This window comes from Dendrobates tinctorius, unplaced genomic scaffold (genome assembly GCF_039654945.1).
Source record: "Dendrobates tinctorius isolate UK_male_01 unplaced genomic scaffold, ASM3965494v1 ptg000152l, whole genome shotgun sequence".
NCBI lineage: Eukaryota > Metazoa > Chordata > Amphibia > Anura > Dendrobatidae > Dendrobates > Dendrobates tinctorius.
In genome coordinates, this window is record NW_027361819.1 from 395,404 (window position 1) to 419,350 (window position 23,947).

The 23,947-nt window shown below is 42.9% G+C and overlaps 2 protein-coding genes across 3 annotated transcripts in view; both read right to left on the bottom strand.

The window, feature by feature from the left end:
* Positions 1-13,366, bottom strand: part of LOC141050655 (uncharacterized) — a 46,833-nt gene extending 33,467 nt beyond the window's left edge. Inside the window, exons 1-5 of one of the 2 annotated variants that reach the window (XM_073547244.1) lie at positions 13,162-13,366; positions 11,109-11,329; positions 4,944-5,273; positions 2,197-2,496; positions 139-246 (exon numbers count right to left, since the gene is read on the bottom strand). In XM_073547244.1, coding sequence (XP_073403345.1) covers positions 139-246; positions 2,197-2,496; positions 4,944-5,273; positions 11,109-11,148 — 778 coding nt within the window. In that variant the 5' untranslated portion in view covers positions 11,149-11,329; positions 13,162-13,366. Of the gene's footprint in view, positions 1-138; positions 247-2,196; positions 2,497-4,943; positions 5,274-11,108; positions 11,396-13,161 lie in introns of both variants that reach the window. The other variant, XM_073547245.1, reaches the window with a different exon arrangement.
* Positions 13,367-17,981: 4,615 nt separating this feature from the next.
* LOC141050656 (uncharacterized) overlaps positions 17,982-23,947 on the bottom strand; it is a 29,359-nt gene continuing 23,393 nt past the window's right edge. The window contains exons 8-10 of the mRNA XM_073547246.1: positions 23,532-23,840; positions 19,979-20,335; positions 17,982-18,826 (exon numbers count right to left, since the gene is read on the bottom strand). Of these exons, the coding sequence (XP_073403347.1) occupies positions 18,816-18,826; positions 19,979-20,335; positions 23,532-23,840 (677 nt within the window). The 3' untranslated portion in view covers positions 17,982-18,815. The remainder of the gene's footprint in view (positions 18,827-19,978; positions 20,336-23,531; positions 23,841-23,947) is intronic.

Genomic DNA, 23,947 nt, shown 5'->3' on the forward strand with positions numbered 1-23,947 from the left:
GAATGGACCAATAAAACACCATGAAATGATAATTCTACATCAAACTGGGAAATAACATGACATTGCTGCATGGATTTCTATGTGTTTATTGTGGACATGTAGATGCAACAGGAAATAATCATATCCTGACTACATTACCTTTTTTCCTCGGATATAGTTTCCACCACAGAACACCAGCGATGATGATGATTATCAGAATAACCACAAGGATTGAACAGACAGCGATGATCCCGGCCGAGCTTCTGTCTGCAGAAATGGAAGAATAAATTACTATAGAGAGCAGAGACTTCTACAGAGTCAGTATCGAAGGGATTATTAATGTTGGCGTAAGGTTCGGAGATCCCATCACATTATAATCAGGGAGGGTTTTACCTTGGAAACTTTATTCTAAGGGTCTTAGAGGTCTTGGTAGTTGGACCCCAGAGTATCAGAAAGTGATGGCCTCATTTATCGATAAGTCATTACATTTACATTGTAAAGGTGGGAAAACCCAATATGGAGGAATTTTGAAAATTTTTGTTTTAGATTTCTTTTATGTAATCCTCTATTTAAAGCTATTATTGGCCGAACTATCACTACCAATTTTTAACGTTCTGGTCAAACAGCCATAATCTGATAACGGCGCACACATAATAATTGCGTTCACAGACTATAATGGGACCGGCAGCTCAACGTGGTCTTCTACAGTCAGACTCTGCCCGGGCCCCCTTATAAGAAATAAGGACCTCTCTGATATTTATACTTTGAAGACCGATATAATCCCTGTTCACATTACATACGGTAATAATATATTGTGAGAAGCAAAAAACTTCCCAATAAAATTTCACTTTTAATTAAAAAACAAGAAAACCAGCTACACATGATTGCGAAAACATAATGCAAAAATATGAAATGTTTAATATGAAGATGGATATACATTATAAAGTGGGTAAAGTACCGTAACATTTGTCAGTCAAATGAAGAGGGAACTGAGCTAAAATATTCCCTAGTTTTAGATCCATTCCCTACCAAGGGAAAAACACGATCTACCTGCAGATATAGGGTCAATCTGCAGGTAAATAGCAGTAAATCCTGGTCGCCTTACTGAAAGCTACAGAGCGTAAATTAACTTATTTTCTCCTGGGAGCTGCTGGCTGTCAGTCAGAGGTGCAGGCATGAAGTGGCTACCGTCACTGTAGTGTGAACGTGGCTGTAATCACTCCTCTGTACCTTGATTGACAGCCTGCCCTGCAGTGAATGTTCAGCACATCTGTGTAGGGCAGACCATCAATCATTGTGCTGGAGAGTGATTACAGACTGCTCCGCTCACAGTAAAGTGAGTGATGACTGTTAGCACTCCATGCACTCCCTTATGACTGAAAGCCGGCAGCTCCCGGGAGGATATAAGCTAATTTCTTTCCTGTAGCTTTCAGTGTGACGGTCAGGCGCTAATTTAATGCTATTTATCTGCAGATTTACTCTATCTGCAGGTAGAATGCTTTTTTTGACATGGCAGACTCCCTTTAAATAGGACACCTAGGCTCCTTATTAGCTTCCCAGTAAGCCCTCTCATTAATCTGCTGGCCAGGTTCCCTAATTAGCTGTTTAGTTAGATCGCTGCCTCGCCAAGGCTGTTGGATCCCTACGTGGATGGTTGAGCTATCCTTTACATTTTGCAAGGTTTTGCTCTTTCCAAGTCTGGAATTTGCACTTATAACTACATATCCACCCACACTTATTACATGACACCCATCCATCCCTTATATCCGCAGCTTTACATCTTTATAGTTGTTCACAGCCTTCTCAGCTAGATTCAGTGAGAAGTGGAGACATAGCTCCCATTCCTTTTTTATACCTTCTTGTTAAATATTAAGTTTGTGGAAATAATATCAAATCACTGTGACCAGGGCAGACTTGGACACGTAGATAAGATCTACTGTGGGCAATTCTGAGATAATCCTCAATCTGTAGGGTGGGTTAGAATGAGATGACTGGAATAAAGATCCACATGAAGATTAAAACTAGAGATGAAACTAGAATTAAGATCTATATAACTAAGTGATCATTTTTTTAACTGGAATAACATTAAAAATCTGAGTTTGGAAGAAATAATTCTGAAAACTACTAACAATAAAAAGTGTCTAAAAAACACAAAAAGAAGGTCAATAAAACACACAATTTTGATATTTGGAGAGAGAGATAGTAACGGTAGCTTACCCATATATATTAGCTGGAAGTGTACCTGGAGAGGATCAGAAAGATAAAAATGTCGGACTCTACATGAGAAGTTCTGCTCTCGGTCCTCCTCAGTGGGTGTGATGGTCACCGTGCTGTTCACACTGTAGGTTCTGTCCAGGTTCCTCTGTGGCTGATCCATAGTAACATCACTCAGCCTCTCTGAGCCCCTGAACCATTTAACTTCAATATCTATGGGGAAGAAGCCAGTGGCGGAGCAGCGCAGGACACTCTCCTCGTTCACTACAACTGTTCTATCTGTGATTGTCACCAGTGGAGGAGCTGAAAAATGCAAGAATAAAACATCAATAATGTATCAACATATGTGACTGTATATGAAGAATCAAGTCCAAATGTTGGATGGATGATGGAAATGATGGCTCTGGAGTTTGTTTAATTCATAATCAAGTGTAACAAAAATCCTGAGCAAATTTTTTAACCGACAGTCCACATCTACCTTCTACCATCTGCCTCCACCGTCCTCTAACAAAATCCGAGCTGGTTCTTCAGTGCAGACAGTAACTCATAGCTAGCAGACAGCACCATCCGAGCCTTGTTCATGCTACTTGCCAGGTCCTACAAGCAGGGCTGGACTGGCGATCTGGCAATTCTGGCAAATGCCAGAGGGGCCTGTCTGGTCGTGGGCTGACTTGTCTGCTACATTGCTAATGGAATCGGTGTTCTCATGACACCCATACTGTTAAGAGTTGTGATGGAGCACAAAGTTGCTGACTCAGTCACTTACCCCAGCAGGCCACGGGTCCCCGTCCCCAAAAACCAGATGGGATAAATTACTAATATTACCCTGGATGGAGGAAAGGAAGATTTACTACAAGACCAATATTTCTAATGATCCCCGTGGCCTGCTGGGGTAAGTGACGGAGTCAGCAACTTTGTGCTCTATCAAAACTCTTAACAGTATGGGTGTCTTGAGAACACTGATTCTTTTAGCAATGTAGCAGACAAGTCTGCCCACGACCAGACAGGCCCTTCTGGCATTTACCAGATGGCTAGTCCGGCCTTGGTGCCAGAAGATAAACCCCATGAAACTGCTTGGTCCAGGCTGTATTGGCCTTGCTGACCCAGGTCAAGGAGACAGTAGGGCACAAGATGGGAGACTGCAGCTGAAAAGGCTACTTATCCAGCAGGTTACTGGGACGCCACATCAATGCAAAACAAGGTGGTGATTACAGAAAGATGAGCAACCTGGGGGTGACATTGCCTATTTGGTAACTAGTTCCTTCTCAAAAGTGAAAAGTACCTCAGACTGTTTAGAGGAAGACATATTTTCATTCCTCGTTGAGGAGATCATCATAGTCTGCGTGGTTAGGAAAAGACACCTGTTGTCAGTGATACAGAAGGAAACCGCCTGTCAGAAAGGAGAGGCAAAGTCATACTTAACCTGGAGTGTGTCTCCCACTGCCGGAATAAGGTCCTCCTAGATCAAGAGCAGCTAAGAATCCTGTTTGAGATTAAGTCTGAGGTGTTACTCAAGTATTTGGACTGGTTAGTAGGAGAAAAGGTCTTGTCTGCAATAGCTCTGCCTGGGGAATGTTCTTGAAATGCTGAAGCAGATCCATGGGAAGAGACACTTTGTCTCTTGTGAGACAAGGTCTGCAGTTAGGAGAAGAAGTCTGCTCAAGCAACATGTCAAAAGTGGCTGAAGAACACATTTAGGTGAGATGGGCTGCAAACACTCCAGAAATTCAACTACTGATTGGGAACGGTTGGATAGGTTACTTATGGCCTGGGTCAAAGATGCAGATGGGGGGATAAGGCACTGTACACATAGGGAGCCTGGCTGAATGCAAAGCAATAATTTGTTAAACTTTGATCGCACTAAATAAGTGATGACTGCATTGTGGAGGATCTGGAGAGTGGATTTCCCAAGCAAAAATATTTTGTGTTTGGAAAGAAGCCAAAATTAGTTCAGAAGAGCACCTACTGGTACCCAGGAGGTATGGAGCCGAATAACCTCAGGACTAGGTCTCTCAATGATGGTGGTGGCAGGGAAGCAGCTAGATATTCAGGCTTGAGACTTGTTGAGTGCAAAAGAGCTAGGACAGGATTAGATTATGCAGATGAGAGAACAATGAGGAGAGAGATTGGAGCTCAATAGAAAAAAATGAGGTAAAATATGACTCCCAGAGTATATAGCTTGAAAAGACATTTATTGGTTGAAGGAAGCCCCTGAGACCACCTGAGCATAGAGAAGCATCAGGAGATCTGGTCTACGAGCAGTTGGAATGAAAGAGGTACACTTACACTAGCCATGAGAGAAGCTGTGGCCTGAAACAGTTGGACATTGCATGGTGACTCCTGTGTGGAGGTCGTGAATTAAGGCCAACAAAAAGAAAAGTACTGTAGGTAAGCATAGGTGACACTATTGGTCTAGGAGCTCACCCCAACAACAGGACCTTCCATCTTCTCAGGAAATGAATAAAGGGCCCCATACAAGGAGCAAGGAGAAAACACAGGCTGCCGGCAGATTACTTAGAAGAGTAACCCCTGGAGAAAAAATAACCAAGGGGGAATAAAAAGAGAAAGAAAAACAAATACTGACCCCAGGAGGGACCATGTTGGGTAAAGGACCATAAGCCTAAGATATTAGAAGGGTACAAAAGTTTAATGATGGACTTTTGATGTTATATATAAGTACAAAACAGTCCTACTTAGTTGGGTGAGTGCAGTTGGTTATTTCTGATTCAGCTCTGTTATTGCGGCCTCACCTCCAACATCCAACCAGAGCCTCTTCTCCCTCCTCTCCGAGTTATAGATCACTGAGCACTTGTATCTTCCACCATCAGGTAATCTTATATTAGAAATAGTCAGGTTAGCTACCCCGGTTAGTAATTCTTCTGTGCTCAGAGAGTGTCTAGAAGAATTTGTCCTCACAGTTTTGTTATAGCTCAGGATTTCCTTATCTAGGAAGTACCAGAATATTGTGAGATGATTGAGATCTACAGGAGGATTGTCCACTGTGAACAGACAAGGAACCCAAGCGTCAGATCCCAGCCTGGCAGCATTTGTGGATGGTCCGGTCAGCTCTAGTGACGACACTGTGGACAATAACAGATATAGTCCATTACTGAAGAAAGTATACATCACAAACTAATGACACATTCCATTCTCTTTCACATTAATACAAAGACTGTAAATATTAGTGTTTCCTAGCACAGGCATTAGGAACATTGTTTTGGGTTATGTTAAGGTTTCCAAAAATTGTGAAGGCAAGAATACTGCAGCCAATGGAAACAACTGAAACAATGACGACGTATATAAGCGAGTAGAATAAATACAATTCTGTGTCATACAGTGGGGCAAAAAAGTATTTAGTCAGTCAGCAATAGTGCAAGTTCCACCACTTAAAAAGATGAGAGGCGTCTGTAATTTACATCATAGGTAGACCTCAACTATGGGAGACAAACTGAGAAAAAAAAATCCAGAAAATCACATTGTCTGTTTTTTTTTCATTTTATTTGCATATTATGGTGGAAAATAAGTATTTGGTCAGAAACAAAATTTCATCTCAATACTTTGTGATATATCCTTTGTTGGCAATGACAGAGGTCAAACGTTTTCTGTAAGTCTTCACAAGGTTGCCACACACTGTTGTTGGTATGTTGGCCCATTCCTCCATGCAGATCTCCTCTAGAGCAGTGATGTTTTTGGCTTTTCGCTTGGCAACACGGACTTTCAACTCCCTCCAAAGGTTTTCTATAGGGTTGAGATCTGGAGACTGGCTAGGCCACTCCAGGACCTTGAAATGCTTCTTACGAAGCCACTCCTTTGTTGCCCTGGCAGTGTGCTTTGGATCATTGTCATGTTGAAAGACCCAGCCACGTTTCATCTTCAATGCCCTTGCTGATGGAAGGAGGTTTGCACTCAAAATCTCACGATACATGGCCCCATTCATTCTTTCATGTACCCGGATCAGTCGTCCTGGCCCCTTTGCAGAGAAACAGCCCCAAAGCATGATGTTTCCACCACCATGCTTTACAGTAGGTATGGTGTTTGATGGATGCAACTCAGTATTCTTTTTCCTCCAAACACGACAAGTTGTGTTTCTACCAAACAGTTCCAGTTTGGTTTCATCAGACCATAGGACATTCTCCCAAAACTCCTCTGGATCATCCAAATGCTCTCTATCAAACTTCAGACGGGCCCGGACATGTACAGGCTTAAGCAGTGGGACACGTCTGGCACTGCAGGATCTGAGTCCATGGTGGCGTAGTGTGTTACTTATGGTAGGCCTTGTTACATTGGTCCCAGCTCTCTGCAGTTCATTCACTAGGTCCCCCCGCGTGGTTCTGGGATTTTTGCTCACCGTTCTTGTGATCATTCTGACCCCACGGGGTGGGATTTTGCGTGGAGCACCAGATCGAGGGAGATTATCAGTGGTCTTGTATGTCTTCCATTTTCTAATTATTGCTCCCACAGTTGATTTCTTCACTCAAAGCTGGTTGGCTATTGCAGATTCAGTCTTCCCAGCCTGGTGCAGGGCTACAATTTTGTTTCTGGTGTCCTTTGACAGCTCTTTGGTCTTCACCATAGTGGAGTTTGGAGTCAGACTGTTTGAGGGTGTGCACAGGTGTCTTTTTATACTGATAACAAGTTTAAACAGGTGCCATTACTACAGGTAATGAGTGGAGGAAAGAGGAGACTCTTAAAGAAGAAGTTACAGGTCTGTGAGAGCCAGAAATCTTGATTGCTTGTTTCTGACCAAATACTTATTTTCCACCATAATATGCAAATAAAATGAAAAAAAAAACAGACAATGTGATTTTCTGGATTTTTTTTTCTCAGTTTGTCTCCCATAGTTGAGGTCTACCTATGACGTAAATTACAGACGCCTCTCATCTTTTTAAGTGGTGGAACTTGCACTATTGCTGACTGACTAAATACTTTTTTGCCCCACTGTATAATATCATGTAATATTTCCATAGTGAAGCATGTAGTAAAAATGACAATCTCTTATGAAGCTCAGTCATAGAGAGTCTTATGTCTTTTTGAACACAAGCTAAAGGAAGCGTCCTTTTTATTTTTAAAAATCTACTATAATTTTTTTGTTATGATTCTGCCCCCAACACATGTGATAGTTTGCAGTGCAGGGAGCTGTTGCCATAATCTATTGGAGATAACGCGTGCCGTGGTCTGTTGAATGTCTGCCACATCTGATCATTGAAATTCATTAAGGTGTCCACAGTCGGTCAACAGCTATTCGTCCCAAATCCCCCACTCTCACCTACAAAGCTCGTGACAGTTGTGTACCACCCTACATCGCCTCCCACATTATTTTTACCACTCTACCTTTGCTCTCTGTTTTGCTGTTGACCTAAGACTAACATCCTCGATAATCCAAACCTAACATTTCATCTCCAGATCTCTGGCATGCACTATCACGGACAATGTGGTTATTTCTCAGCAGTGGTATATCAAGAGTCTAATGGGCCCTAGTGCAAAATTTGGACCTGGGCCCCTACCTTCATTTTGGGTCCTTGTAGCATTCTAAATCCTTCAAAGACATATGTATTCCCCCCCCAATAATGTAGTAATGTCCTGCATACTATACTAATGTCACCCATCCTGGGTCTCTTCCTGGTATAATGTGTTTCATCCAGGGCCTATTTTGGTAATAATGTCACCCATCCTGTGTCCCTTCTAGTAATAATGTCCCCCATCATGTGTCCCTTCTAGTAATAATGCCCCCCATCCTGTGTCCCTTCTAGTAATAATGTCCCCATCATGTGTCCCTGCTAGTAATAATGTCCCCCATCATATGTCCCTTCTAGTAATAATGTCCCCCATCCTGTGTCCCTTCTAGTAATAATGTCTCTCATCCTGGGTCACTTGCAGTTATAATGGCTAACATCATGTGCCCCTTCTAGTAATAATATCCCCCATCATGTATCCCTTCTAGTAATAATGTCCCCCATCATGTGTCCCTTCTAGTAATAATGTCCCCCATCCTGTGTCCCTTCTAGTAATAATGTCCCCCATCCTGTGTCCCTTCTAGTAATAATGCCCCCCATCATGTGTCCCTTCTAGTAATAATGTTCCCCATCCTGTGTCCTTTCTAGTAATAATGTCCCCCATCATGTGTCCCTTCTAGTAATAATGTTCCCCATCCTGTGTCACTTCTAGTAATAATGTCCCCCATCTTGTGTCCCTTCTAGTAATAATGCCCCCCATCATGTGTCCCTTCTAGTAATAATGTTCCCCATCCTGTGTCACTTCTAGTAATAATGTCCCCCATCCTGTGTCCCTTCTAGTAATAATGCCCCCCATCATGTGTCCCTTCTAGTAATAATGTCCCCATCTTGTGTACCTTCTAGTAATAATGTCCCCCATCATGTGTCCCTTCTAGTAATAATGTCCCCCATCCTGTGTCCCTTCTAGTAATAATGTCCCCATCATGTGTCCCTTCTAGTAATAATGTCCCCATCCTGTGTCCTTTCTAGCAATAATGTCCCTCATTCTTGGTCAATTGCAGTAATAATGTCCCCCATCATGGCCCCTTCCAGTTATGATGTCCAACATACTTGGCCCTTTCCTGGTGTAATGTCCTCCATCCAGATCCCCTTCCCGTAATAATGGATACACATCCAGGTGAAATAGATGCTGGCGATGGTGGGAACCCCTAGCACGGGCCCGGTCATGGTTGTGACTGCGATAGTTAATCCATTTCTCAGTATCCACAGTTTAAATTTTCACTGGCCTATCACCTCATCTCATTATTCTAATAATTCCCTGTTCTCATTTCCTATCTTGTCCTCAGTATCTGGTCCCTCTGATCATCTGCTTCCACACCCGCCCTGCACTCAGTAGCACTTTGGTCTTAGGCTACTTTCACACTTGCGTTTTTGCGCATAAATGCGCATGCGTTTTTTCCCTATATTTAACATGGGTGCGCATTGTCATGCATTTGTATGCACATGCGTTTTTTTGTAGTGTGCGCGCAGGTGCACAAAATGCATCCTGTTGCATTTTTTGTGCGTCTGACCTGTCTAAAAAAAACCGCATGCGCACGAAATTCACCCAAAAACACATTAAAGTCTATGGGAGTGCTGATGTGCGCATGGTCATGCGCACGTCAGCGCAAAAAAAGCATGCGTTTTTTTGCAAAAACCATGCGCAAAAACAAGAAAACGCATTAAAAACGCATGATGTGTTTTTATGTGCGTTTACACTGCGCACGCAGCGCAGCGCAAAAAAAACGCAAGTGTGAAAGTAGCCTTACACAGATTCTGGCTGATGACTGACTTATCCAGCGTTATTTGAATATCCCTATTTATGTGTTATATCGATGGCTGGGCCGCACATGGCAAGAACTTTTCTACCTTTTGTGTCCCCCCCACCCCCTCATAGACTGTAAGCTCTGGTCCTCACTCCTCTTGGTTTGTGTTTTTCTGTAATGTCTGCCATTGTCTGTACAAGTCCCCTCTGAATTGTACAGCGCTGTGGAATATGTTGGCGCTAGAGAAGAATGATTATTCCTGTATTATTATTATCACTGACCTGTAAATACTTTCTTAGGGTAAGTTCACACTGGGCGTTTTTTCAGCATTTTTTTTCTGCAGCAAAATCTGATCTCTTGGCAGGAAAGCTACAGAAAAAGCATGTTTCCTGGTTTTCTTTGCATTTTCGCAGCGGTTTTGGAACGCTAGATTTCTGTCTTGTGGATGCTGATAAAGTTTAGTGTTGAAAAACAAAGTCCTGCTCCATAGAATCAGATCTTGGCACAAAAAACGCAGCAAATCCTGATACCTGCGTTCTTGGTGCATTTTTTCACCAACCAATCAAGTCAATGGGTGAAAAACACTGAAAAAAACACAGAAAGAAGTGACATGCTCTGTGTCCAAAAAAACATGCAAAGCACAAAATACTGATGACAAAAAACCAAAGTGTGTGCGTGAGATTTCTGAGATCTCATAGACTATGCTGATACTGTAAAACACAGTTGAAAATTAGCATAAAAAAGCAGCAAAAACGCCCAGTGTGAACTCAGCCTTAGGATATGTGCAAACGTTGCGGATTCTATTGTGGATTTTTCCGTGCGGATTTTGCTGAATCCGCAGGTAAAATGACCTGCGTTTTACCTGCGGATTTTCTGCAGATTTCCTGCGGATTCCACCTGTGTTTTTACACCTGCGGCTTCCTATAATGGAAGAGGTGTAAAAACGCTGCGGAATCCGCACAAAGAATTGACATGCTGCAGAAAATAAACCTCAGAAAATCTGGGCGGAATTTTCCACAGCACGTGCACAGCGGTTTTTGTTTTACATAGACTAACATGGTGCTGTACACCGCATGAGATTCTGCTGCGGATCCGCAATGTGTGCACATACCCTTAGTGTGGGAGATTTACTTCTGGTTATCAGCCCCTCCCTATATTATCCTATTTAGGTCGGGATCACACATGCGAGACACACGGCCGTCTCGCATGTTAATACCCAGCACTGCAGCCGGCACTTGGATCGGAGCGTGAGGCCACATAACAATAGAAACATAGAATCGTAGAGTTGGTCGGGACCTCCTGGGCCATCTGGTCCAACCCCCTCCGCTCCCGAGTGCCAGCGGCAGTGTCAGGTATTAACATGCGAGACTCGGCCGTGTTTCTCGCATATGTGATCCCGGCCTAACTCCAATTATGGGATTAATAAAATCACAGGAACATCTAAACCAAACCATAAACAGTTAATGCAGAGTCACGCCCAAACCATTACACCTGTCTTATTACGGTTCTCGGTGTATTAGGAAAGTTCATACAGAATCCGTATAATATAATGTAATATATCGGGAGGAATCGTGATCCGACCGCCTCCGTCCAGAGATAAATTATTGGGGTTTGTTCTCACAAACCTTCATGTGAAGAGAGAAGGGGAAGCGCTGACCTGAGAGAGCGAGGAGCAGGAGGCTGAGGAATCCCTTCATGGCCGCGCAGTTCTTCTCCTGTAATTTCTCGCTGTTCCCGGGATTCCCTGAAATGATCCGACTCTTCACAGATCAGATTTTCTCCTTGGTCTCTGATTCCCAGGGCAGATATGATCCAGCTCACAGCGAGGCCGACAACACTTCCCAAATAACTTCCCAAATATCTTTCACTTTCTCTTTCCTATTTGGGAAATCAGCATTAGGCCGGAGTCACATTAACGATTTTAAAATCGGTCCGATTTTGTTCCTGCAAAGTCAGACGAGTATAATGCGAGTGTCAAGCGTTTCTCATGCGAGTGCAATCCGATTTTTCACACCTGGTATCTGATTTACATCCGATTTCAGTGCGATTTTAACACGAGCTTTTACATAAAACAATTCTCTATGTCATTTACACATCGCTTTCAGAGGAAATATTCTTCAAAACACACAGACACATACAGGGGCTTCTCACAAAATCAGAATATCATCAGAAAGTGAATTTATTTCAGTTCTCCAATACAGTGACTCTCCTCTATTCTATAGAGTCATTACACACAGTGGGATCTATGTCACGGGGTTATTTCTGGTAATGTTGATGATTATGGCTTACAGCCAATGAGAACCCAAAAGTCATTATCTCAGGAAATTAGAATACTTTATAACACCAGCCTGAAAAATGATTGTAAAATCCGAAATGTCCTCCTGAAATGTATGATCAGTAAATGCACTCAGTACTTGGTCGGGGCTCCTTCTGCATCAACTACTGCATCAATACGGCGTGGCACGGAGGCGATCAGCCTGTGGCACTGCTGAGGGGTTATGGAAGCCCAGGTTGCTTTGATAGCAGCCTTCAGCTCATCTGCATTGTTGGGTCTGGTGTTTCTCATCTTCCTCTTGACAATATCCCGTAGATTCTCTATGGGGTTAAGGTCAGGCCCCTTACCAGCTTGAGAATACCAGCCCCCAGCTGTCTGCTTTAGCAAGGCTGGTTGTAAAAAATGGGGGGACCCCACGTCTTTTTTTTAATTATTTATTTAAATAATAAAAAAACAGCGTGGGGACCCCTCTATTCCTGATAACCAGCCTTGTTGAAGCTGACAGTAGGGGTTGCAGCCATCAGCTGTGAGCTTTGCCTGGCTGGTTACCAAAAATGCAGGGGAACCCCATGCTGTTTTTTTAATAAAATTATTTATTTACAGCACAGGAGCGGATGATGAATACTCCCATCAGCCGCTCCTGTGCTCCGTTATTAGCAGCAGCAGGTGTCGGATGATGGGAGCTGTAGTCCCATCAGCTGACACCAGTGACCGGAGGTAAACTTTATACCTCTGATCACAGCTGAGCGCTTACGATGTCTTTTGACAGCGTGGGAACCGCGGCTCTCTAACAGGCAGGGATGATTTCACTGTCGATCCGAAGCGGTGATTGCCGCTCAGTCATGCACATGACAGCATTGCAAACACTGGATGTCTGGTCGGGGCTCGGGTCCGGGTACTGTTCTGGTGCACAAGCACAAACTTTTTGTAACTGTTTGGCTGAACCTGCCGGACCTGAACATCCAGGTGTCCGCCCGTCTCTACACATGTGGGAAATGTTACATATTAAGTATTTTCTGTGCCATATCTCTGTGATTTAAGGGCATGAAAATTTAAGGTTGGAAAATTGTGCAATTTTCACCAAATTTCCATTTTTTTCACAAATAAATGCAAGTCATATCAAAGAAATGTTACCACTATCATGAAGTACAGTATGTCACGAGAAAACAATCTCAGAATCACTGGATCCATTGAAGAGTTCCAGAGTTATTACCTCATAAAGTGACAGTGGCCAGAATTGTAAAAATTGGCCCGGTCATTAACATGCAAACCACCCTCGGGGGTAAAGGGGTTAATGTTTTTAAACCAAAACAGTAAGGTGCAATAAATACAAGAGCCTCAAAAGCTCATGCCACCACATGTAATATACTATCAGTAGACACACAGTGTAGATTTGTAACCACAGTAAATAAAGTGCATAATGAGTTTATGTTACCAGGGACTGCTGCATCTCCCACCCTAACGCGCGTTTCGCCTATTCTTCGTTTCCGGGGGCCTGCTCAAATGGATAGGCTCATGATTATTTAAAAAGCCTGTGAACCAATCCGAAAATGCCTATGCTGACATGTGATGTTTGTGTCAAGTGGCGGCTAATCCCGATAATTAACATCCCATGCCGTCATGGCTGTGTAAACTGAACTGCTCCGGGCCAATTTATTAAATTCTGACCAGTGTCACATTATGTGGTGATAACTCTGGAACGCTTCAACAAATCCCAGTGATTTTCCGATTGTTTTTTTCGTGGCACATTATAATTTATGATAATGGCAAATTTAGGTCGATATGTTTTGTGTTTATTTATAAAAAAATATCAGAAACTTGACAAAAATGTAAAAAAAAAAATTGCCATTTCCAAACTTTAAATGATTATCCCTTTAATCCAGATAGTCATGCCACATAAAAACATTCATAAATAACATTTCCCACATGTCTGCCTTACATCAGCACCATTTTTAAAACTCTAGTTTATTTTATTAGCCTTTTAGGAGGTTTAAAAATGTAGCAGTAATTTTTCATTTTTTTCAGGGAAATTTACAAAATTTATTTTTTTGAGGGGCCTATCCAGGTTTGAACGGACTTTATGGGTCCTAGATATTGGAAAACCCCAAACGTGACACCATTTTAAAAACAGCGCCCCCCCTGACATACTGAAAACTTCTGTCAGGTAGTTTATTAACCCTTCAGGTGATTTTCAGGAATTAATTCAAAGTTGTATAGCCGCAATGAAAACGTGTTTTTTTTTTACCACCTAAATGTCGGTAACTTCTGAACCGACCGCTAGAGACGGGAGACCGACCCTAAGGCTGCTATTTGGCCATGAACTGCTATGGAAAACATCAGGACCACACAATCATGATCTCAGTGTGTCAATTAGATTAAAGCAGAAGCCCCCACAATCTATTAACCATTTATTTGATGTAGTCACTTTTGACAGCAGCAACCAAGGGGTTAAACAGATATGGACGGTGCCAACGCTGATCGCTTGTGATACAACAAGTTGTCAGCTATAGTGGACAGTCGACAGCTGCTGGATTGTCACCTATATGGGGATGACATTCTCATATATATTAGGTCAGTAAAAAGACGTATTAGCCGTCATTGAGGGGTTAACAATACAGCGCCTTTACTTGCACCCTGTGGGGTTTTTCTACTTGAGTATAAGCAATTTATATTCCTGTCACGGAGCGCCACCTGGTGGTTGAAGAAGGATGTTGATGGCTGTAATAAGGCTGGCTAGTAACTTTCTACTCACCTGATGTATTCAAGATTCTTGTTTTCAGAATATGTGCCATTGTCTTCATTTATTGGATACAATTTTTTTTATTTATGGTGAATGATAACCTTGTACAGAAGTCTATATGACAGGCTGTTACTTTAAGGTTGGTAGTGTTTCTGTAAGCACAAGCACTTTATATTATTATTATTATGTGCCATTTGGTAACCTTAGTTATAAATGACGGCTCTGTTGCAGGCATATAACCCCCATTTTTATGTATCCTTAAGTATATAACCTTGCTGCGATTTATACCCTTTAAGAGTTACTCAAGCCTCCCTTTTCTCCTGTACCTATTCCCGATTTTTATTTGATACTTTTTTTTTTAATCCATATATCAATAAAATATACTAAATTTTATTTAATTCTATATGTCACTTCTAATTGTTTGCTTTCATGTACCCAGTATGGGGTTTATGGCAAATAATCTTTTGCGGTCGTCTATCCTAATATAGAAGTGCTGCTCATTCATGAGCAAGTGCTGACGATGACTTTCTTATATACTAATTGCATATTTTATTGCATTTTTAGTCCTTTTTTTCATCATTCGTCATTCTTTCTGCTATAATCATTATCTATTTGGTTACTTTGATAAAACATTTATTGATGGAGTTATCCTGGACTATTCATAATCTCTAAAGACCTTTTAAGACTGGTTCACGCAACTGCTGGAGTGTTCAGCAGATATAGCGCCTTGCTAACACATGCTTTAGCACCAGCAGTGTTACCTTGCACTAGAATCTGCTCCATCTAATTACCTTCCAAGCAAATCCTGTCTGCTTTCTAATCATCAACTATTACTGACAAACTCAGACCAGTGATTCTCGTTGCTATGTGTCTCTCACCTCTGTTGTGTCAAGCCACAAGTTGCACCTTCATCTATATCAGATGTTGTTCACACCTTTATCTCTGCCAGCAAGGTACCCATTTATATTATTCTATGGTGTCCACACTTGTAACTCTTCTGTTTCTGTGAATAACTGTATCTCTACAGCAATATACCCGATTGACTTATATTACTGTTATTGTTATATCTACTATTACTTTGTGTAAGTGCATTTCTGTTGCAAAATACATGATTGTCTATACATCTACTGTTTACTGTGTATAACTATAACTCAGTCACAAGATATCAATTACCCTATACATTTATGTTGCTTTTTCTGCTGCATTTGGTGCTTCCAGCTGTGCTTTCTCATCTACCATCCTGAACAACCTGATGTCACTATTGCTGTCTGGCAAATCCATTACCATTGTATCATCAGCTCTGGAATATGCTGATCACCCTGACCTACAACCTAGAGAACCCACTCCACCAGGTGAACCCATAACTCTTAAAAAGAGCCTCTGCCATTTAAACTCACGTCACAATTGCAGCAGTCGCTTATGTCGTTCCAAGGTTCTTAGAAAATGTATAGTTCAGGTCTAAGATGCCAGGTTACACCATCTTATTGATGATTGTACAGCAGCTTTTAAAAGGTAAAGCTCTAAACCAACATTATGGCTTTGGCCATGCTATATAATAATAATCTTTATTTTTTTATAGCGCTAACATATTCCGCAGCGCTTTACAATTTGCACACATTATCATCACTGTCCCCGGTGGGGCTCACAATCTAAATATATCTGCTGTCTGGCTTAAATCTTGACTTGCAGATATTGATTTCAAATACAACCTCTGGCTTCTTGCCCGTTTACACTGGTGGATTTCAGGTCACCAACAAAGGCAAAGTCAAGTCATACAGCACCTACTTCCCTGTCTGTATACAACGATGGCAAGCAGTGATGGGAAAATATTGCTCATCTTCATATACATTACAAGTTATTAGCAGCATATCCCCTGTATACACAGGACGGGCGATGTGCTGTTGATAAATTGACTTTTTATACATGTATAAAATAAGCGTTTTGGTCATTCGGCGCTTGGTTGCTGGCCTGTTTACACCAGCAGATAATCGGGAATGAGCGTTACGGAACTCATTTGCTGATTATTTTCTCCTGTAAATGGGCCAATTGAGTATGATTCAGGGACACTCTTTGGTGTTTACCTGAATAAGATCATGAAGAGATTATCTGATGTGAAAAGAGAATTAGCAAAGTCATTTTCATAATAAAGATCCACTAGGAACAAAGATATCCTAAGATGTCCCTGAGGTCAACACCAAGGCATGCAATGGTTCCTTAGACAGGGAACAACGGACTCCAAAACTAAAGATTCTTGATTCAGACTCTTTGGATCCTGTTGAATAAAAATGTGAATCCACTAGGTTGAGGAGTACACCTAGCCGAGAATACAGTCCATGGCTCATGGAATACCTTTGAGAGGACTCTGTCCTTCCTTCCCACTATGACACTGTCCAGTCATAAAAAGGCTGTGTCATAGTGAAGAAAAACTAGACATCGACAGTTCTGACTGAAAAAAGTCACCCATTGAGGTCAGAACTCTGCAAGCAAGGTTACGTGAAACTTGTCTATCGTGACCACGTTGACAACAACTAACTGTCCTTCCGATCAGTAGTAGTAGGTCTTCAGTCTTCGACTACTCCAGCGATGCTCCTCACTCTGATGACGATGTCTGTCTTCTCTCCTAACATTTTACTAACAGAAAGTCCCACGAGGGAGGCGTGATCACAGGAGACTGAGAAAGTCTTGTGCCAACCTCTATCTGTCTCATGTGACAATACCTCCAGCTTGGGACTTCCTCTTGGTAAAGGGGTTAGGAGAAGTGGTGGACAGCAGCATTAGATTGAGGAGCATTGCAGGAGCAACTGAGGACTGAAGAGCTATTACATGTGTTACTAATATGGAGGAAGGGCGGTGTTGTCACTTGACCATGCTTGCACAGTTCTGACCTCAGTGGGCAAATTAATGTGGTTGTCCATTTCTTCCTACCCATCCTGCTTTTTTACGATTGGAAAGTATTATAGTGGGAAGGAAGTACACTCACAGAGCTGAACAGCATCAAACACTCAGTTGGGTGATAAAAATAGTGATCTGTCACCAGTAATTTTAGCATTCTGCATCTCCACAATGGGGTAGAGAAAAAAAATGTTTTAATGTACATTCCTGAAACATTTTGCAGAAATGTACAGTTTATAACACTAAAATTAATGAAAGATCCTCGTTAAAGATGAAATTTAACCACATTTTTTCAAGTTGACCTGGAGACACAAAGTAATAAAGGTCAAAGAGTGGAATACAGATTTTATTTATTTATTTTTTTTAATTTAGCCTCCCCGTTTTAGAAATATTAGCAAACAACATATTTGTCTCCTATTAAGTTAATTTTTGATATGTTCATGTGAGCATTATCAAATAATTGTTATTGGAGGTGTGTCCTTTTACTCCTGAATGATGTTGAATAGTCATAAGCAGCCAGCAACACACAGGAGAAAAAAAGAACACGCCCCCACGATAGATTAGAGCAGGTATCTCAGTGCGTGAGATGTAATTATATAGCCCTGATCTCCTTGTCTAACCTCTTGCATGATTAGAAATTGCTGGCAGGAGAGCACAGATGAGGAGCACCTTCCGGAATAGAATCTGGCAGTCAATGTTTGATATATTATATCAAAGGTTTATAGTATTATTGGTGAACCTCAACTGGACCAGGACCTTAGTGTGAGGCAGTAAACTCAAAGCATTTAGATAGTAACTCATACTATTATACGCCATCAACACAAAACTACATTTATAATTGAAATTGCAACACCAAGAAGGAAAAATTGTGGAATTATAGAATTCACAAGATTTTCTAAATATCTGTATTTATTCAGAATTGGCTGCTATCAGTGAGGTCATTAATGGTCGTCTGAGGAAGGCTCTCCCACTGTAAAAACTTTGACAAATCATCAAAATCCGCTGCTGGCAGCTCCCCTGTAATCACCTATCAATGACGTCCCCGATGTGCTCGATGGGAGACAAGTCCGGAGACGCTGCAGGTCATGGGAGCATGGTTAGGCCATGCAGGCTGCTCACAGTAGCACGAGCGACATGCGGCCTACTCTGGTCCACAATAATGAAAATGGATTTTACATTGGAACATTGTCAAATCTCACAGTTCACATGGTAAATATGTAACAATGCAAGAAGGGTAGTAACTGAGAGAGGAAAGAGGGAAAACGGCTCGGTCACAGAGCAGCCCTCACTACTATGGTGCAGCCTACACCTCCATAAGTGCCATTGTGTTGGGAACTAATCACTTGCATTAGATAGACCGTGCCCAAAAATGGGTGAAAATCTTCTTTTTTCTGCCATGTACGGCAACGCTTCGACCAACCACAGGTCTTTTTAAAGCACAAGAACTTTCTTCTGTTTTACTTTTCTCCTGTTCCAGAAATGTGAAAAAGTTAAAACTTAAAGAAGTCAAAGATACAGAAATACAACTAAAAACGATAAAACGAACATTCCCTGGGAGAAATATGGTATTCCTTATGGGAGAAGTGTCTTTTATCTACAGAAATAATAGCGGTTAGAGGTCCTGCAATGGATATTCACCACCGTCCACAGGATACGTGACCAATATCTGACTGATGGGATCCGATCTCTAGGGCAGGTGCACTGCTCGGCTTTCCATCGACCACATAGAGTAGAGTAGCCAGAAACACGCGCGACCACCGCTATCCTTCCCACTGTGGTCGTGCCAGGCCTCCCTCCCGCTTGGAACCCCCAGTATTGTGATTAGTGGGAGTCCTGGCATTCAGATCCCTCATATACAAAGTTTTATTGAGTATCTTGTTGATCATTTTCCATTGTTGCAGAAATCTTCTAAATTTTCCAGCATTCTCTCTTGTATTGAAAGAAGTGCAAATTCTCTTATGTCCCATCCCCGGTATCAGTGTGGCCAGTTTGATTTTTTCTGGACAATTTACTCAAAAATCATAGACACGCCAACATATTTTACTGACACATTATTATCATCATTATGGGGACATTTTTCATAGATGGACATGTCGGATAATGGTTGTAAAAACAAGCACTTTAGCAGTTTGCTGCTTATTACACTTTGCAGCTGGTCTTGAGATATTATCACTTTTCTTTGTGTTTGCAGCTCTTTGCCCAGGAGACCGACCACCGCTGCCGTCTCGCTATCCTGGCCAGCTTCAAAACAGCGCTTACTAGCTTTATAGAAAAGGTCTTGGTGGCACCGGGTATATTAGTGGTGGTCGGTGCCCAAGGCAACGGGATGTGAGCAAAAGTATTAATATCTCAGGTACGGATGAAAAAATTGCAAAATTGCTTCTATTTACAAGTACTATCCGACAATACTATACTATTATTAGGAAAGGAATAATAATGAGATTGTAAATGATATTTGTCTGCAGCCTATAAATCTGAGAGCGTACTCTGATGACTTGCACTATCTGTCATTGCTACACCCGGGACCCACCCCAGGGGACAGTATCGTCATATGCCCCATACTGGGGAGTTGTTGTAATGTCACTGGCTATTTGTTATATATTTCTACCACATAACTCACCGATGTGTAGGGGTCCGGTGCTCCGCTCTATGGGGCGCTCCTCGCTGGGATGCTCCACTCTGCAGAGGATTTCTGATCCTCGGTGTGAACTTATTTTGGGGGTAAAAGTCAATGACGCTTCACAGGAATACGTGTTATCTTTCTGTCTCGTCTTTGTCTCTGACATCTTGTAAGTTCTGTTTATATAAAATGATGATTGTCTGGGCAGTTCCGTCACATTTCCGTCTTTCTTTGTGAACCAGATAACAGATAGAAGATCCGGGAAATATCCGGAGATATCACAGGTCAGGGCGGCTGATTTACCATCTTCCAGCCTAGGGACACTGATAGATCCGACATGTGGACGCCAGGGAAGATCTGTATAAAATTATTAAGATGATTTCGACATATAATTGACATTAGATAAAAAAGGAAATAGATAATAGATAAATAACAGATAGATGATAGATAATAGATAGATGATAGATAGATAGATACATACAGGGCCGACATCAGGGCATTACTCACCTGACTGGGGCCCCCATCAGGCCCGTCTCTTCTTCTCATCGGGGCCCCAGTGGCAGGCTTCCGCTGGTCGGCAGCATTCTGCCGATGCAGTAACTGAACCTGCGTCCGTGACGCAGGTTCAGTCAAACTCTATTGCCGTGCGGGCCCTCACGGCAATAGTTAAAAACCGCCAGCCAATCGGAGGCTGGCAGCTGACGTCAGCGCGCATGTCGCCGGCGTATGACGTCATTTTTCATTCGCCGGCGAGTGCGCCCTTGAACTGTATGGAGGAAGCATCGGCGCAGGAGCGTGGCCAGGTAAGGAGAAAGGTTTTTTTCTAATTGCAAGTGGCACGAGACACTGGGAGACACTGTGGCAGGATGGGAGACACTGTGGCAGGATGGGAGACACTGTGGCAGGATGGGAGACACTGTGGCAAGATGGGAGACACTGTGGCAGGATGGGAGACACTGTGGCAGGATGGGAGACACTGTGGCAAGATGGGAGACACTGTGGCAGGATGGGAGACACTGTGGCAGGATGAGAGACACTGTGGCAGGATGGGAGACACTGTGGCAGGATGGGAAACACTGTGGCAGGATGGGAGACACTGTGGCAAGATGGGAGACACTGTGGCAGGATGGGAGACACTGTGGCAGGATGGGAGACACTGTGGCAGGATGGGAGACACTGTGGCAAGATGGGAGACACTGTGGCAAGATGGGAGACACTGTGGCAGGATGGGAGACACTGTGGCAGGATGGGAGACACTGTGGCAGGATGGGAGACACGCTGGCAGGATGGGAGACACTGTGGCAGGATGGGAGACACGCTGGCAGGATGGGAGACACGCTGGCAGGATGGGAGACACTGTGGCAGGATGGGAGACACTGTGGCAGGATGGGAGACACTGTGGCAGGATGGGAGACACGCTGGCAGGATGGGAGACACTGTGGCAGGATGGGAGACACTGTGGCAGGATGGGAGACACGCTGGCAGGATGGGAGACACGCTGGCAGGATGGGAGACACTGTGGCAGGATGGGAGACACTGTGGCAGGATGGGAGACACGCTGGCAGCATGGGAGACACTGGCAGGATGGGAGACACGCTGGCAGGATGGGAGACACTGTGGCAGGATGGGAGACACGCTGGCAGGATGGAGACAGATGGGGCAGGATCATGGGGCAGGATGGAGACAGATGGGGCAGGATCATGGGGCAGGATGGATACAATGGAGACAGATGGGGCAGGATCACGGCACAGATGGGTCAGGATGATGGGACAGGATCATGAGACAGATGGGGCAGGATCACGATACAGATGGGGCAGGATCACGTGGCAGGATGGGACATCACATGGGGGCAGAATGGATACTCATGAGGGCAGGATGGGAGAACGTATGGCTGGAGCCAGGAATGAGACACACGGGGGGCCAGGATGGGGGATATTATTACCATAGGGGATAATTAAAGGATATTATTACTGCAGTGATGTGTTTATTTTATTTTTTGAGGATAATGTTTTAAATAGGGGGGCGGTCCTGTTACTGTGTAGCATGACACTATACACCAGATGAAGAAAAAAAGGTGACAGTTTAGAAGTTGGGAAAAAATTAAGTAATGTGTTCTGCAAGCAGTGCTCTAGATAACTGTGTTATTTCCTGCAGAGACGAGTTCTGGCTGGAAGTGATGAAAAGCAAAGATGAAGGACTTCACCTAGAGACGTCACTGGTGAGTCAGTGTGTTACCTGTACACTGACACTATACTATGTACAGAGATCCTGTGTACAATGTAACCAGTGATCCCTGTATTACCTATACACTGACAATATATACAGAGCTCCTGTGTATAATGTCACTGTATTACCTGTACACTGACACTATATACAGAGCTCCTGTGATAAATGCCACCGGTAAACACTGTATTACCTGAACACAGACACTGCATACTAAGTATAGATCTCCTGCGTATGATGGCACTTGTGGTGATATTAGTATTGTGTTTTTTTAATTAATGATCAGTATTGTAGTATTCAGTCACAATGTGGTGGTAATTAGTGATGAGCGAGTATGCTTGTTACTCGAGATTTCCAAGCAAGCTCGGGTGGTCTCCGAGTATTTTGGGTGTGTTCGGAAATTCAGTTTGAGTCCCCGTAGCTTCATTATTTACGGCTGCTAAACAGCCTGAATACATGTGGGATCTGCCTGTTTGTTAGGAAATCCTAACATGTATTCAGGCTGTCTAGCAGCCACAAATCATGCAGTTTTCGGGACTCAAACTGAATTTCTGAGCATGCCAAAAATACTCAGAGACCACCCGAGCATGGTCACTCATTACTAGTGGTAATATGTGGTCTGGTCATGGTGTGGTGGTATTTATTCCTTGCATGTGGTATTATTGGTCACCATGTGGTGGTAATATGGTGACTGGTCATGGTGCGCTAGTATTTGTCCCTTGTATGTGATATTATTGGTCATTTTAAAAATTGAAAAATAAATACAAATATACCTAAATTGTATTGGATATTTTAACAAATGATTAATAGTAGATCTCATCTCCTGAGATCTTGGTGCTGAGATCTCCATTTGCGCATGCGCTCCACCCGACACCCATTTTCCCAGAGTTCACTGCATAGGAAATCATGGAACTACGGGGGGTCTGGCATTTCACAAAATGTAGGCAGAGCCCCCACAACACAGGACACCCGCAGCATCGGAGACCCGCAACACCGGAAACCTGCTGTGGCATGCCACACATCGGAACACCCCCTCATCCCAGCCTGTGGCCTGCAGCAACGCTCCACTCTTGCCTGCGCCAGCAGCGACTCTGGGTCCCCGCTTCACCGAAGTCACCACCCCCAGTAAGCAATAAGACCGTTTTATTAAAAAAAAGGTTTTTTTCCTATTTTTCTCCTCAAAATTTGGGGTGCGTCTTATAATCCGGAACTTCATATAATCCGCAAAATACGGTAGATAGATAGATCATAGATAATAGACAGATGGATAGATACTGTAGATACATAGATATATAATGATGGATAGATAATAGACAGATATCCTCTTTACCTCTGACTCTCAGTGATTTTGTCTCTGACGTCTCCATACTCTCGTGTTCCCACTCTACAATGATTTTCATCTCTGGATCTTTGAATTGATAACCAGGAATCTGGACGGCACTGGTGACCACATATGTCAGATCCTCGTCCTGAGCACTGATTGTCTCCACAGCTGATAATCCATATTTACCAGACTGATCTTCTCTGTACCAGGAGATTTTTATATCTTTAGGGTAAAACTTCTGTAGATTCAGAGAGAACCGAACACGGGATTTATCTGCCGTAGTGATCTCTATAGGGGCCGACATCTGGGGTTTACCTGGAGGAGAATAGTAAAAGATCTGATTGTAATAGTTGTTGTGAAAATAGTCATATAAAGTAAATGTATACATTACATACAGGAGCTTCTCATAAAATCAGAATATC